A 15,607-nucleotide genomic window follows, 5' to 3' on the forward strand; every position below is an offset into this window, starting at 1 on the left:
AATGCAAACTAGCCACAGACCGCACACAGCACAGTCAGTGATTTCATACAGAGCGCTTCGTGGCGTTACCAACATAAAAACCTAAACAGCCTACTTCCAACTGCTATGACATGAACAAAGGAATATGTTCCCTTTTCAGTAGCAGTTAATCAAAGGTCGCAGAACTGTGGAAGCGTTCCAAGCCATTGGAACAAGGCGCAGGTCACACCAGTTTTCAAGAAGAGGCTTTGTGCACATGCAGATAACTGTATACTTATATCGATGACAGCACTGTGTTGTATAATTATTGACCGTTTAATGTCCGCGTAATACGATATTCGTGGAAGACGGGAACCCCCTCTGTGGGACTTGACATGGATCTCGTAAACAGCGATCTAGAAGCACACGCCTCTCTGCTCATCCTACAGAAGCTGGCGCGTTTGTGGTTCAAAATGGTTCTGAGCAATATTGGACGTCGGAGGTCATCAGTTCCTTAGAACTTAGAAATACTTACACATAACTAACCTAAGGACATCACACACATCCATGCCCGAGACAGGATGTGTGTGTGTGTGTGTGTGTGTGTGTGTGTGTGTGTGATAGAGAGAGAAAGAGAGAGAGAGAGAGAGAGAGAGAGAGAAAACAAATGTATCATACTGCGGAAAAAATAGGTGTTCAGTCTCATTGTTTTTCGATTACATGAATGGTAGTGAATCACAGAAAACAGCCACAAACGTAAAATAGCAAGATGTGTGGATCTCGAACGTCGTAAAATGGAACAACGATAGTTTGATGATACTTGGACTGCACATAGAAATAATTGCTGCAGTACAGTACTGTACAGAAGGTAATTGGAGGAAATACGCAATGAATGGAGCAGGAATGACACTTTTTTTTTTCAAAGACAATCATTACACGGAAGTTACCGCGAGTAATGATGGTCTCGTGGACATTACAAAAGGCGAGATGTGGTTACTTTAGCGCCATTATGGTCGCAAAGTTAGTAAGGAGAACTGTGCTGCAGTACGCCTCTCGAAGGCATCCTACACGTCGGGGCAACGGACAACGCAGGACATTTGCTGAATATATTACACCTGCGCTGTAGAAGGTGGTCGCTCATTGTCATCGCTAAAATTAAGTGCAGGCAGAATGCACTCCTGAGATGAGGCACAGTGTTCCAGGAGTACATCATCACAATAACGCTTACCGGTGAGTGTACCGTATTCAAACATTTGGAGGTCAATACGCGCATGCAACATTATGCCTCCTAGACCACCAACACAATCACATTCGACAGCGTTCTTGGGTGCATTAAGCGTTCGCACTTCTCGCCACATGAGAGCATGTAACGCACCTCCCGATACGATCATGCTGGGGAAGCACTACGGTGCTCGAAGAAACACAGCTCAGAATAGTTTTGCTTTACTCGCGGCTTGCTAAATCGTTCCAAGCAAACGTAACGCACTCATTCGTTCAGTGATCAAAGTGAAAGTTGGTTCGATAGCACAGTGCTTTGTTAGGTAGGACTCTATTGGAGGTGGTAGGGCCCTGCCTTCCTCTGATGTCACTGACAAACCCGTTCAGTTATTGGAGAGATGTACAATTTAATATGGGCTCAGAACAGTGGTGCAACTCGGCATCTTTAACATTTACAAGCACTGCCAGGACGGAAGAAGTGATAAGTAACAGATAAAAATAATATAACTGGCCGAATCGACCATAGTTACCCGCTGTCTAGCCAGCGAAATAACCTAATACACGACATATCAAGTCTCGACAAATTTTTGTACTGTATTTTAATTTTGTCCTTTGTTGCGACCGTTGTCGTTGCGACTGCATCATTTTCACAAAAAGAAGGCAAACCACCTTCAGACACTAATTGTGATCTTTATTGAAGAATACTGACGGAAATAAATAGTACATCCTTTTAGAGGTTTCCAGTTCACGCAACAGTGCGTATCTAGTACATGAAATGATTACATTTACAGATAAACGGCACAGGCAGTTCTTGGATGCCAGGTATAGACCCATGCTGAAACACCCACATTAGTATGTGCTGTAGCCTCAACGGGGTTGGCAATGCGGGCGCTGACTCTGGCAGCCAGTCGACCTTACAATGGCGAATACTGGCCTGGGATACGTTATGCAACGCCTGGCAGACTTTTTCACGGCATTTTTGTAACAGTTGTTGGTTGACGAGTCGCACAAGTCGCTTTCCATCCCATCACATACCACATGTGCTTGATTGGAGACAAGTGCGGATCTTGCTGGACGGAGAAGCTGCCGCACGTCTTAGAAAGCACGTTGACAATGAGATTATCACTCTGCAGCGTAGTGTGCGGTGACATGAAACTTCCTGGGAGATTAAAACTGTGTGCCTGACCGAGACTCTGAGTCGAGACCTTTCCCTTTCGCGGTCAAGTGCTCTACCAACTGAGCTACCCAAACACGACTCACGACCCGTCCTCACGGCCTTAATTCCGCCAGTACCTCGTCTCCTACCTTCCAAACTTCACAGAAGCTCTCCTCCATACCTTGCAGAACTAGGACTTCTGGAAGAAAGGATATTGCAGAGACATGGCTTAGCCACAGCCTAGGGATTGTTTCCTGAAGGAGATTTTCACTCTGCAGCGAAGTGTGCGGTGTTATGAAACTTCCTGGCAGGTTGAAACTGTGTGCTGGACCGAGACTCGAACTCGGGACCTTTGCCTTTCGCGGCAAAGGTCCCGAGTTCGAGTCTCAGTCCGGCACATAGCTTAAATCTGCCAGGAAGTTTCAAAGCACGTTGAGTTTCACGGGCAATGTGTGGGGGAGCATTATTCAGCTGGAACAACACATCACTTTCCTGTTGCAAGAGCGGCAAAAGGACGGGTCTAACAACATTCTGCAAGTATGGAGCGCTGGTTAGCGTCACCTCCAGAAACACAAAGGTGAAAGAGAGTTGTAGCTTATCGCACCTCAGACCATAAGACTTGAGCTGGGGTCAGTGTTTTGGAAGAACGCACTCTACGAGACAGCGCGTACCAGATCTGCGTAGTTCGTGTAAATGAACATCACTTGCGTTGGGGCAGAATCTGCTTCCATGGCTTAAGAGCACGGTGCGCCATGTTGATCCTGTGACAGCACCAGTCCAGGCCTGCATGTCGACGCTATGGCACGAGTGGAAGCCGGTATAGAAGTGAGCGTGCCTGTAGTCCCACTGCTAATAACCGGTTCACAACAGTACATGTTGACACGTTTGGGCTCACAGGCCCTCTTATTTGTACCGTAGTAGCTCTACGATCCACCACTGCTGCCCTTAAGATACGACAATCAGGGCGGGCGTTTGTGCTACGTGGACGCCCAGAATCCCGTCCGCGCGTGTGAGAATGTTCTCGTTGACCCCTTTCAAACTCGCACAGTTGGCTGTAGGAAGTGCGAGTGCGTCTCTGTGGCAAGGTTGCCTGCTTGTTTCGCATCTTTGTACACACTCAGCCATCTGGCTATGAGCATTCCTTATTAAAGAGTGGACACAGATGGCGTTGTGGTAGCTATGCCACTGCGCTATGCGTTGGCGGATGACGTCGAAACCACTATCAGTACATCTGCTACCTCCCAGGTTGCGTATGCCATCATCGGATCAAATTCGACGTTGTCTTTCTAGGTGTACGGACACGAAGCATTTCGAGTCCTGGCGTCTTCAAATGCTTGATCAGTTTGCATCATTTCCTGAAATAAGGGCCAGTAGTTCAAATGGTTCAAATGGCTCTGAGCACTATGGGACTCAACATCTTAGGTCATAAGTCCCCTAGAACTTAGAACTACTTAAACCTAACTAACCTAAGGACATCACACACGCCCATGCCCGAGGCAGGATTCGAACCTGCGACCGTAGCAGTCCCGCGGTTCCGGACTGCAGCGCCAGAACCGCACGGCCACCGCGGCCGGCGGACCATTAGTGCACTTATATGAAGAAATGATGAAAATTATTCAAACAAGCCCCCAAGGCTCGAAATGCTTCGTGTAGGCAGTGAAATAAAGATAACGATTAGTGACTGAAGGCGATTTGTCTATTGTTAACTAAAACTGTTACATTACTCCTAATAATTGAACAACTGCATGACTACCGGACATCCTTCCATGGATTACTGGACCACCTTTCTCATCAACGGACTATATTGTGATCACGTGATCACGGTCGTTAAGGCAGCACCATAGAGCAGATCCCTCGCAGCTGGTGTGATGGTTTGAGCTGACGTGTCGCCCTCGCACTGGTGGGACAGCAAGAAGAGTGATTAATGACACAGGCATTGCCCGCGAACAGGGGAGTGACCGCGCCCTGAGAACGACACTGTCTTCTCGCCTGGGCTGTGTTGCAGCCCCCAGGTACGAGCGATAGCACGGAAGCTGCCGGAAGAAAAGCGGCCACCATCCGTCAGCACACGTCGCTTCTTGCGGCGGCAGTCGTTCCAGTCGGACGCTTACGTCGCTTTACGCGATCTGAAAGATACTCCCTCATTTTGCCGATGCAACGGCGACTGTAACAAATATAGACGACGGTACCCTACATTAGTCACGTCACGTCAGAGTTGGCAGGTCTTTTTTGAAGTGGATAAATGCGTGTAACAGAGAGATAGGACCTAATAATGTCGAACATATGTGACACGTTTCATCGTACAAATATTCAGGGGTAGAACTAATTGTAAGAAGCGATAGCAGTTGGGATGAACACGTAGAACCCGCATCAGGAAAGGCAAATGGAAGAATCGAATATATTGGCAGACTTTTGGGGAAGTGAAAGGAAATCGCATGCAGGACGCTCACGTGACTAATTCCATACTGCGGCTCCAGCGTTTGGAATATCTATGCCGAATGAACACACAAACACGTTGCTGGATTGTAACAGGTCTGTTCAATCCCTATGAAAGGACGGGAGAGATGTCTAGCGAACTTAAACGAGAATTACTGAAAGAAAGGCGACGTTATTCTTGCGAAATCTCAGAGAGTCGTCATTCGAAGAATATTGAGCGACAGTTCTGTTGCTACAATCGCGCAGCCCCGGCCGCACAGCTGTTATTAAGAATTAAGGCCGGACGACTTGTCTGATGTGACGGTAATAAATTCTGTACAGAATTCTTCATTGTGAGTCAGTCTGTTTATTAAAAAAACAACCGTAAAGCAGTTCCTGAGATAAGCCTCCACACGGACAAAAAATAGCGTGGAGGATTTTAATTTCTAATATAAGGGGCAAGCAAATGCGAACAAGACGCATGGGAAAAAAGTAAATAAACTGTTTGTTGTCGTTTCGGTCTTCAGTCCGAAGACTGGTTCGATGGAGCTTTCTATGCTGTTCTATCCTGTCTAAGCGTCTTCATCTCCGAATATCCACTGCAACCTATGCCTTTCTGAATCTGCGTACTATATCCACATCTTGATCTCCCTCTGATAATTTTACTCCCCAATTGCCTCCAGTTCTAAATTCGTCAGTGTGTGTGTCCAGTCAACCGACCCCTCCTTCTAGTCAGGCTGTGCCACAAATGTCTTTTCTCCCGATTTCTATGCAGTACCTCCTCATTAGTAACATCATCTACCCATATAATCTTCTGTATTTTTCTGTAACGACCTATTTCAAGAGCTTCTATTGTCTTCCTGTCTAAACTGTACCTCGTCCATGTTTCACATCCATAAATGACAACAGTCCATACAAATACTTTATGTTCGATGTTAACAAATTTCTTTTCTTCAGAAAAGCGTGTCTTGCCACTGCCAGTCTACATTGTATATCCTCTCTACTTTGGCTATCATCAGTTATTTTACTGCTCAAATAGCAAATCTCATCTACTACTTTGTGTTTCGCTTCCCAATCTAATCTCCTCAGCATCACCTGATTTTATTCGACTGCATTCCATTATCCTTGTGTTGCGTTTGTTGACGTTCATTTTATATCCTCTTTTCAAAACGCTGTCCATTCCTATAAGCTGCTCTTTCAAGTCTCTTGCTGCTTCTGGAAGAATTATAATGCCATGGCTTTCTTTACAGTACCCTCAATTTACACATTGAATAACGTCTGGGATAGGCTAAACCCTGTCTCGCCCCCTTCTCAAACATCGTTTCTCTCTCATCCCCTCTACTCTTGGGCTGCCACCTAGTTTCTGTAAAAGTTGTAAATAGCCTGCATGTATTTCACACCTTTTTCCTTCAGAATTTCAAAGAGAGTATTCCAGTCAACAGTAGCAAAAGCTTTCATTGAGTCTATAAACGTAGGTTTCTAGAAGTGGTAAGGGCAGTATTAGCTTGTGTGTTCCTACATTTCTCCGGAATCGAAACTGATATTCCCCGCGATTGTCTTCTACGAGTTTTCCCGTACTTCTGTAAAGAATTCTTGTTTGTATTTTGTAACCGTTGAGACACCCAGGTAAACCCGCAGGACAGGACAGGTAGTTTAAATTGTGGAAAGGGGCCAAAATAAGGGGCTGTCAGGTACACTCGAACATACAACTTTATTATTTGATCAAACATTACAAGAGCCCAATTATTTTTAAAACACACAGCTTTAATCTTTGGGACTTAATTACCGGCTGAAAGCCACTTTAATTTAAAAATGGGTGAAGGCAAATAACTTAAAACGCAAGCATAATCAGAAATTTAAAAGGCGACCCTTATCTTACAACAGTTCTTTATTTCGGCTGAAGGCCCAATGAACCTGAGATTTTCAGAATTTGAATCAAGAAATCGGCTGAAAGCCCAACAGTTGAGGATAAACAACATTAAATTTAAAAAAAAAAGGCCTCATGTCAAACAGTTGTTAATTAGGCAAAATTCAACAAAAACATAAATTTTAAAGGCAAAGCCTTATCTTAAAACAGTTCTTTAGTTAGGTTGAAGGCCCAAAGAATCAGGCACTTCACGAGCAAGCAAGTTAAATTCAAATCGGCTGAAGACGTAACACTTAAAATTCCATAACATTAAATTTTTTTGAATACCAAAGGTCTTATGTGAAGCCGTTCTTTAAATTATGCTGAAGGCCTAAAGAATCTTACGCCATAAGGGCAAAACAACCTTAAATTAAAAAAAAAAATCGGCTAGAAGCCATACAAGTACCAACAGCAAGAACAAAATAAAAAAGGCAGTACATCCAAGGGCGCTCAGATGTCCGAGGGTCTGCCTGTAATTCAAACACTAATGCTCACTTGGGTGAGACAGGCAGTCGGGCCAACCATTCACGATGCGACGACAACCCAACCGACCGACAGTCAACGGACCCACCAACAAGGTAACTTCCACTTCACCCGGCCAGGGCACAACAGGGTATTCAACGGAACGACGTAGAAGATCTTGGCGCCCACAACCAATTATGCATTGAGCTGTCAAACTACACACCGTGCTGGACAGCAAAAACACAATGAGGAAACTACACTACCTGAAATTTACGTCAACTACCAGGGCAGACAACAGGAAAGGCAACCAAATACAGTGAACCTCTGCCAGAGGGTGTCTAGAATTTTGCAACTTGAAAACCTCGTTGTTGCTGGCGGGAATATCCCAACAGCCGACAACGAACTCCGATCGACACATTGTGAACAGTCTTGAATCGCTGATAGATTAAATCAAAACTCAACTTTCGTGTCCAGGGTCGGTGAGCCACGGACCTCATAGCTATGGGAACAGCACCACACACTCAAGACACCGCATAGAGACCGCCAGCGGCCCCGGCCAAACTACGTCCCGCGGAGAACTCCTCGCTGCTCCACGCCAACCGACCGACCGGTCGCACACCGCCCAGCCGGAAACTATAAGCGCCAGGTCAAAGATGGTCCAGGGTGCGAATATCAATACACACCGCTGGTGCCACCTGCGGAAGGAGAGGATAACAGCATAATCGCGATAACCGCGGGAGACTAAACACAGAATCGCAACGAAGGTTAAATCCAGCGCACAGCATGAGCAAGCCACGGCTCAACCGTGATTTATTAAACTGTTAGTTCGCTAATATTCTCCTGCTTTCTTTGGAGTTGGAATTATTACATTCAACTTTGAGGGTATTTCTTATACATAATGCACACCAGTTAGAATAGTTTCATTATGACTGGCTTTCCCAAGACTGTCAGTAGTTTTGACGGGATGTCGTCTATTCCTAGGAGGCTGTTTCGACTCTGGTCTTTCAGCGCTAAGTCGTATTCTTCTTCCAGTATTATGTCTCCCATCTCACCGTAGTCTATGTCCTCCTCCAGTACTATAATATTGCCTTCAAGTTCATGTCTCTTGTATAGATACTCCGTCCACATTTCAGATTCCCTTCTTTGCTTAGGATTGGTTTCCCATCTGCGTTCTTGACATTCATGCTTTTCTTTTCTCCAAAGGCCACTTTAATTTTCCTATCGGCGATCGCCTAGTGTAATATGCTTCTCAATCCGTACATTTGTCCTCTAGCCATTCCTGCTCTTCCTGTCGGTGTCATTATTTTAGAAGTTTGTATTCCCTTTCGCCTGCATTATTTGCAGCATTTGTATATTTTTTCCTTCCATTATTTAAATTCAATACCTCCTGTGATATCCAAGGATTTCTATTAGCCCTTGTTTTTTCACCTATTTGATCCTCTGTTGTCTTCACTATTTCCTCTCTCGAAGCTACCGACTCGTCTGCTGTATTCCTTTCCCCTGTTCTAGTGAATCGTTGCATAATGTTCCCTATGAAACTCTCAACAACCTCTTGTTCTTTCAACCTATGCAGATCCCATCTCGTTAGTTTACTACCATTTTCGCAATTTCTTCAGTTTAATCTACGGTTCATAAGAAATCAATTGTGGCCAGAGTCTACAACTCTCCCTGGAAATGTATTACAATTTAAAATCTGCTTCCGAAATCTGTGTTTTACCATTATGTAATCAGACTGAAATTTTACAGTGTCTCCAGGACTGTTATACGTATAACACTTCTTTCATGATTCTTAAAAAAAAGAGGAGGACGATTAAATTATGCTCTGAGCAAAATTCTACCAGGCGGCTTCATCTTTCATAACATCAAGGTTTAACATGAAACTCGAGTCTTATAAATCTCGTACTACGTCCACATCCTGTCTGGTTTTACCTAAAACACTTTAGTCAACAGAAATAACAAGCGTCCAATGTAATATTAGATGAAGTGTCGCTAAGTATGAACAATTATCTGTCAGCCTGGCATTTCGGCATTCGAACTCGACTTACGTATCGCCAGAAAATGCGATCCATTCAAGCTGGGCGTTAATCCAAATTCGAATGCCAGTATGAAACGGAACGCCCAGGAGAGTTCATTTCAAACTCGGAGTCCACTGCACATATGCTATCCCGCCACAGGCGACAGACAGTAAGTGGCTCGTCGAGTCAGTCTCGTTGGCCCAGGTGGCGCTCGCGTCGCGCCAAATGTTGACACTGCTTAGCGGCACAGCAGGGAGTTATAAGGAGTGGGGTGCAATAGTGGAACGTGGACGACCGAAAGCGAATGATTTGGATTGATGAACCACGCAACTTGTGGCAAGGGGATGGAGGGGTTTCGGTTTGGCGAATGGCTGTAGAACATTATCTGACACCATGTGTAGTGCCTACAGTGAGATACGGAGGAGGTGGTTAGGGTGTGGTCTCGTTATTGAGCTTAAGAAAAGACAAAATGATAAAGGATACGAACACATTTTTCAGCGATGTGTACAGTGCACTTTAGAGGTACATTTCAGAGGCGATGATTGTTTGTAAAAGAATAAAAATGCATTCTCTGTCACCCGATGCAATGCTTTGTGAACAACAAAATTCCTGAATAATATATGTTCTTGGGTAGGATCCGGTTTCAGCAAAAGTTTCACTACAGCTACAGCAGCATCAGTTGTTTTTTATTATTAGGGGTGTTAAACATAAGGAAATGTTCTTCAGTGTTTAAATACATTTAAATATTAGTTTCTAAATCATAATTACAGATTTTTCAATAACTCATAAGATTATGTACTCATACCTTCTACTTCTACATCTACATCTACATCCAAACTGCGCAAGCCACCTAGTGTGGTTTTTCTACTTTATTACATTTTATAGTGTCTGCCGGCCGCGGTGGTCGAGCGATTCTAGGCGCTTCAGTCGCAGGTTGAAATCCTGCTCCGAGCATGGATGTGTGTGATGTCTTAGGTGAGTTAAGTAGTTCTAGGTTCTAGGCGACTGATGACCTCAAACGTTGATTCCCATAGTGCTCAGAGCCATTTGAACCATTTTTTATAGTGTCTGTTTTTCTTTATAGTTTGTCACCTGCAACTCTATACAACTTCATGTAGGCAAAATATTTACGCAAAAATTACGATTTCTAAACTGTTGTGGCTATACCTGAGATTAATAATTTATGTGAAACGTACGAACACAGACCAAAGAGCTTCAACCACTAGATGAAAATTCCTGAAATGGACTGAGCTGCCCAGAACCCCGACGTGACCCAACGAAACGTCTTTGGGATGTTTACCTAAGAAAAATCGGCAAACAGCTCTTTTATTTCAGAGACTATATTATTTGGACGACAGTTTCCCCATTCATTGATGACGCCTGCAGGCCCCTGTGCACTCCGTGTACAGCTAATTACATATATCGTTACTTCCATAAGTGGAGCCATTAGTATCCGGATTCCGTGAATTGGTTTTTGGAGTGTTTGCTTCGAAAACTCTGCGGGCAGTCTTCGAAGTAAACACACCAAAACGAATTCACAGAAAAGAGATATTGATGCCTCCAGTTATGTAAGTATCGACGTATGTGATTGTTTACAAATGGAGTGCGTAGGGGTCTGAAGATAGTATCGAGACGCCAGAACTGGTCGTCTAAATGAAATAACTTCTGAAAAGCACGATGAATCAACAGAGACCCTTCGGATGAGTCAGACCGTGACTTCGCTCCAGACCCCGGCGCCCAACAACCTTCTCGGGTTTCGGCTATAGAGGAAGAGCTGGCTGTCATTCCTCCAAAGAAATTCCGACACCTTGTTGAAACACCTATGAGAACACAGTCACAAACCAGTCTCCATTGAGGAGATGACGTGAAAATAATTAGAATCAACAATTACAAAACACCTCCCAATCTGCAAGAAAATTACCACATACAAAAAACAAAGCAGAAAAAATACCCTGTAGAACAATCAAGCACACATGACAAAAAACTCACTGTCTACATGGGCAGATAAAATAATAGAGTAACACTCCAACGGAAGATTGTTAATAATACCACCCATCCACTTTACACTCACTCGTCGATGAATCCTGCACAAAAGATTTAAATCAAAACCACACACACACACACACACACACACACACACACACACACACACACACACACACAAATATAAACAGAACGTAAATGAACATATGTTACTTTTCCTGTACATTTCGTTATGTTTGCAACATGAACGCAAACAACCAAACAGGAAGAGACATAAAGAAAACACACATTAGTTACGACTTTAATAAATCAAAGCTTTCAGTAAAATATCTACAACTAGTGACAGCAATTAGCGCGAAGAACATGAAAATAGTGAAGAAAAAAGTTCGTACCATCAAAATGTGCTTATGTTTCATAAGTGAAGTTACAGTGCGACAGGAAACGCAGATGGCAGCCAAAAAACTGCGCGACATCTATTTACGTGTCCGCCCCCAAATAGCTGAGTGGTCAGCGCGACAGGATGTCAATTCTAAGGGCCCGGGTTCGATTCCCGGCTGGAGTCGGAGATTTTCTCCGTTGTTGTCCTAATTATCATCGTCATTTCATCCCCATCGTCGTGCAAGTCGCTGATGTGGCGTTAAATCGAAACATTTGATCCCGGCGAACGGTCTACCCGACGGGAGGCCCTAGTCCCACGATATTTACATTTATCTATTTACGTAAAAAATAATACGTGAACTATTTTATAATCTACAATGACCACATTTCAAAGCTGTATCATTCTATATTTCTTAAGGATGCCTTAAAGTGGAAGGCGAAACACATCCGGAACGCCGGCCGAAGTGGCCGAGCGGTTCTAGGCGCTACAGTCTGGAACCGCGCGACCGCTACGGTCGCAGGTTCGAATCCTGCCTCGGGCATGGATGTGTGTGATGTCCTTAAATTAGTTACGTTTAAGTAGTTCTAAGTTCTAGGAGACTGATGACGTCAGAATTTAAGTCGCGTAGTGCTCAGAGCCATATCCGGAACAAATAAAATACATAAGAAGAGGGCGGGTATTAATTGCAAAACGAATTAATGATTCACCTGAGAATGGCCGTGCATTGAAACTGAATTTGAGTCAAAGTTCAGCATACTCCAATAAAATAAATAGCCTTTTGGGAGCAGGCTAGTTATGCTCTTAAGAAAATTATCTTTCGTTCTTCTCACGAACATAATAAATGTCTTTTGCACTCGCGCCAGCACCAGCGTGAACGGGGCAGCAGCTGCAGCTGCAACAGTAGTAGTAATATAGTCGGAACGGTGAGGATGATCAAAGAATGGGTCGCTCAGCGTCCTGCCCCTCCTAGTGCTGGGCCCCGTATCAGACGCAGCAGCAGCAGCAGCAGCAGCAGCAGCAGCAGCAGCAGCCGCCGCACAGCAGGGCGCTGACCGTGCGCGTGGCCTTTCTGTTGCAGGCTACCTGTTATTCAAGGAGTTCTGCGAGACGGTGGCGGACGAGCCCATCCCGCAGCTCAAGTTCTACGAAGAAGTGAGTATCGCCACCTGCCGCCGCTGCATTATCGATGAGCCGCCGCGCCGCGCCGCCTCCCGCATTAATATTTAAAGCCCAGCCTCCAGTGGAGCACTCGTCCCCCTCCGCTGTCGCCGGCGTTTCCCGTCGAGGCGATCCAGGCACCTCCACAGTCTTCACCGGTGTTCTACCTTGGTTAAATTTATTAATGATTCCCTTCCAGAAGTACACTACTGGCTATTAAAGTTGCTACACCAAGAAGAAATGCAGATCATAAACGGGTATTCATTGGACAAGTATATTATACTGGAACTGACATGTGATTACATTTTCACGCAATTTGGGTGCAAAGATCCTGAGAAATCAGTACCCAGAACAACCACCTCTGCCTTGATACCCCTGGGAATTGAGTCAAACAGAGCTTGGATGGTGTGTACAGGTACAGCTGCCCATGCAGCTTCAACGCGATACCACAGTTCATCCAGAGTAGTGACTGGCGTATTGTGACGAGCCAGCTGCTCACTTACCATTGACCAGACGTTTTCAGTTGGTGAGAGATCTGGAGAATGTGCTGGCCAGGGCAGCAGTCGAACATTTTCTGTATCCAGAAAGGCCCGTACAGGACCTGCAACATGCGGTCGTGCATTATCCTGCTGAAATGTAGGATTTCGCAGGGATCGAATGAAGGGTAGAGCCACGGGTCGTAACACATCTGAAATGTAACGTCCACTGTTCAAAGTGCCGTCAATGCGAACAAGAGGTGACCGAGACGTGGAACCAATGGCACCTCATACCATCACGCCGGGTTACACGCCAGTATGGCAATGACGAATACACGCTTCCAATGTGCGTTCACTGCGATGTCGCCAAACACGGATGCGACCATCATGATGCTGTAAACAGATCCTGGATTCATGCGAAAAAATGACGTTTTGCCATTCGTGCACCCAGGTTCGTCGGTAAGTACACCATCGCTGGCGCTCCTGTTTGTGATGCAGCGTCAAGGGTAACCGCAGCCATGGTCTCCGACCTGATAGTCCATGCTGCTGCAGACGTCGTCGAACTGTTCGCCCAGATGGTTGTTGTCTTGCAAACGTCCCCATCTGTTGACTCAGGAATCGAGACATGGCTGCACGATCCGTTACAGCCATGCAGATAAGATGCCTGTCATCTCGACTGCGATACGAGGCCGTTGGGATCCAGCACGGCGCTCCCTATTACCCTCCTGAACCCACCGATTCCATATTCTGCCAACAGTTATTGGATCTCGACCAGCGCGAGCAGCAATGTCGCGATACGATAAACCGCAATCGCGATAGGCTACAATCCTGCCTTTATCGAAGTCGGATGGTACGCATTTCTTCTCCTTACACGAGGTATCACAACAACGTTTCACCAGGCAACGCCACTCAACTGCTGTTTGTGTATGAGAAATCGGTTGGAAACTTTCCTCCTGTCAGCACGTTGTAGGTGTCGCCACCGGCGCCAACCTTGTGTGAATGCTCTGAAAAGCTAATCATTTGCATATCACATCATCTTCTTCCTGTCGGCTAAATTTCGCGTCTGCAGCACGTCATCTTCGTGGTGTAGCAGTTTTAATGGCGAGTAGTGTAAATTTCAAGTAGACGGACGGGACAGTACGCTTCTTCTAGGCAAAACATATAAATTGCAGTGTCGCGGCCAGCCGCAGTTGATGGCGCGAAAAAGTCGACCGGAGCCGCACTTCCGTGTCTGACGGGACAGGGAAGAAAGGCGACCGACATCGAGCGCAGGCAGTCCAGCAAGAACGTCTAGGGCTAAAAAAGATTTTCCAACGATAGGACTGGAGCGGATTTCTATCGTCGAGGAACTGAACTACTGGCCGAGCGTTCTGACCGTTGTTTGCAGGAGCCTCGAAACTACGTTGAAAAAAGTGTCAGGTGTCTGCGGCGCTTTGCAGTATAGTGCAGCATTCATACTCATCGCTCTGTCCTACATCTGCGAAATGCCACGCACGGCTGCCGTGACCTTATCGTTCGTCTCGTTTTTTACCAAGCTTTTGGATGTGTGGGAAAGTGGAAATCAGATGGCGCAAAATGTGATGGATAAAGTGATAGTTCCGATCATTGTAGCCCGCATCTCGTGGTCGTGCGGTGGCGTTCTCCCTTCCCACGCCCGGGTTCCCGAGTTCGATTCCCGGCAGGGTCAGGGATTGTTTCTGCCTCGTGATGGCTGGGTGTTGTGTGATGTCCTTAAGTTACTTAGGTTTAAGTAGTTCTAAGTTCTATGCGACTGATGACCATAGATGTTAAGTCCCATAGTGCTCAGAGCCATTTGAACCATTTTGAACCGATCATTGTGTGCTTGGCTCTTCTCCTGATTGATAGCTATGCGCTGAAAACGAATATGGGATTTGTGGCTAACATTTTGTTTGTTCACGCCAGACTAGTTTCGTCGGCCGCACACAGTCATCAGTGTTGTATTCGCTATATGAACGTGGAGCCCATCATAAACGTGGCTGACAGAGAACACCCTACTACAGAAAGTAGTTCCTGGTATGGCGTGTCTCCCTTTCATGCAGCAGCTACGTGGCCTCGTCCCACGGCCAAATGTGTATAGGCAGACTAAGGCAATAAAAATTTGTAGGACAGCGCTTGTAGGATTCCTGCTGCTTTCTGGAGGCATTAACTATCCGGTTTTCCGCTATGTCTGAGTGAAGCCATGGGTCCACTTAAGTCAGTGATTGGCGTATGGGTGTTCACTTGCGAGCTCAGTCCTTGACGTGAGGGAGTTGATAACGTAGTCCGTGTCGTGTGCGGCTACTTTGGCGTCCTTCGATGACAATGTTGCGTCTCGCTGTAGGCTCGTCTTGTCTTGTGGCGCCCTCTCTATGTATAGTATTCACAGGGTCTGTGTTATACTATGTACTATGCACTGTCACTCCGACATACATGCATGTCTGATGGAACAGACCTTGCGGCGAACAACAGCAGGATCAAGTG

At 45.6% G+C, this 15,607-nt stretch overlaps 1 protein-coding gene across 1 annotated transcript in view; it reads left to right on the forward strand.

Annotated features, from left to right (window-relative positions):
• The window catches only part of LOC126336941 (G protein-coupled receptor kinase 1), a 1,003,538-nt gene that overhangs the window by 800,113 nt on the left and 187,818 nt on the right, over positions 1-15,607 (forward strand). The window contains exon 3 of the mRNA XM_050001122.1: positions 12,571-12,644. Coding sequence (XP_049857079.1) covers positions 12,571-12,644 — 74 coding nt within the window. The remainder of the gene's footprint in view (positions 1-12,570; positions 12,645-15,607) is intronic.

Source organism: Schistocerca gregaria, chromosome 1 (assembly GCF_023897955.1).
Source record: "Schistocerca gregaria isolate iqSchGreg1 chromosome 1, iqSchGreg1.2, whole genome shotgun sequence".
Classification (NCBI taxonomy): domain Eukaryota; kingdom Metazoa; phylum Arthropoda; class Insecta; order Orthoptera; family Acrididae; genus Schistocerca; species Schistocerca gregaria.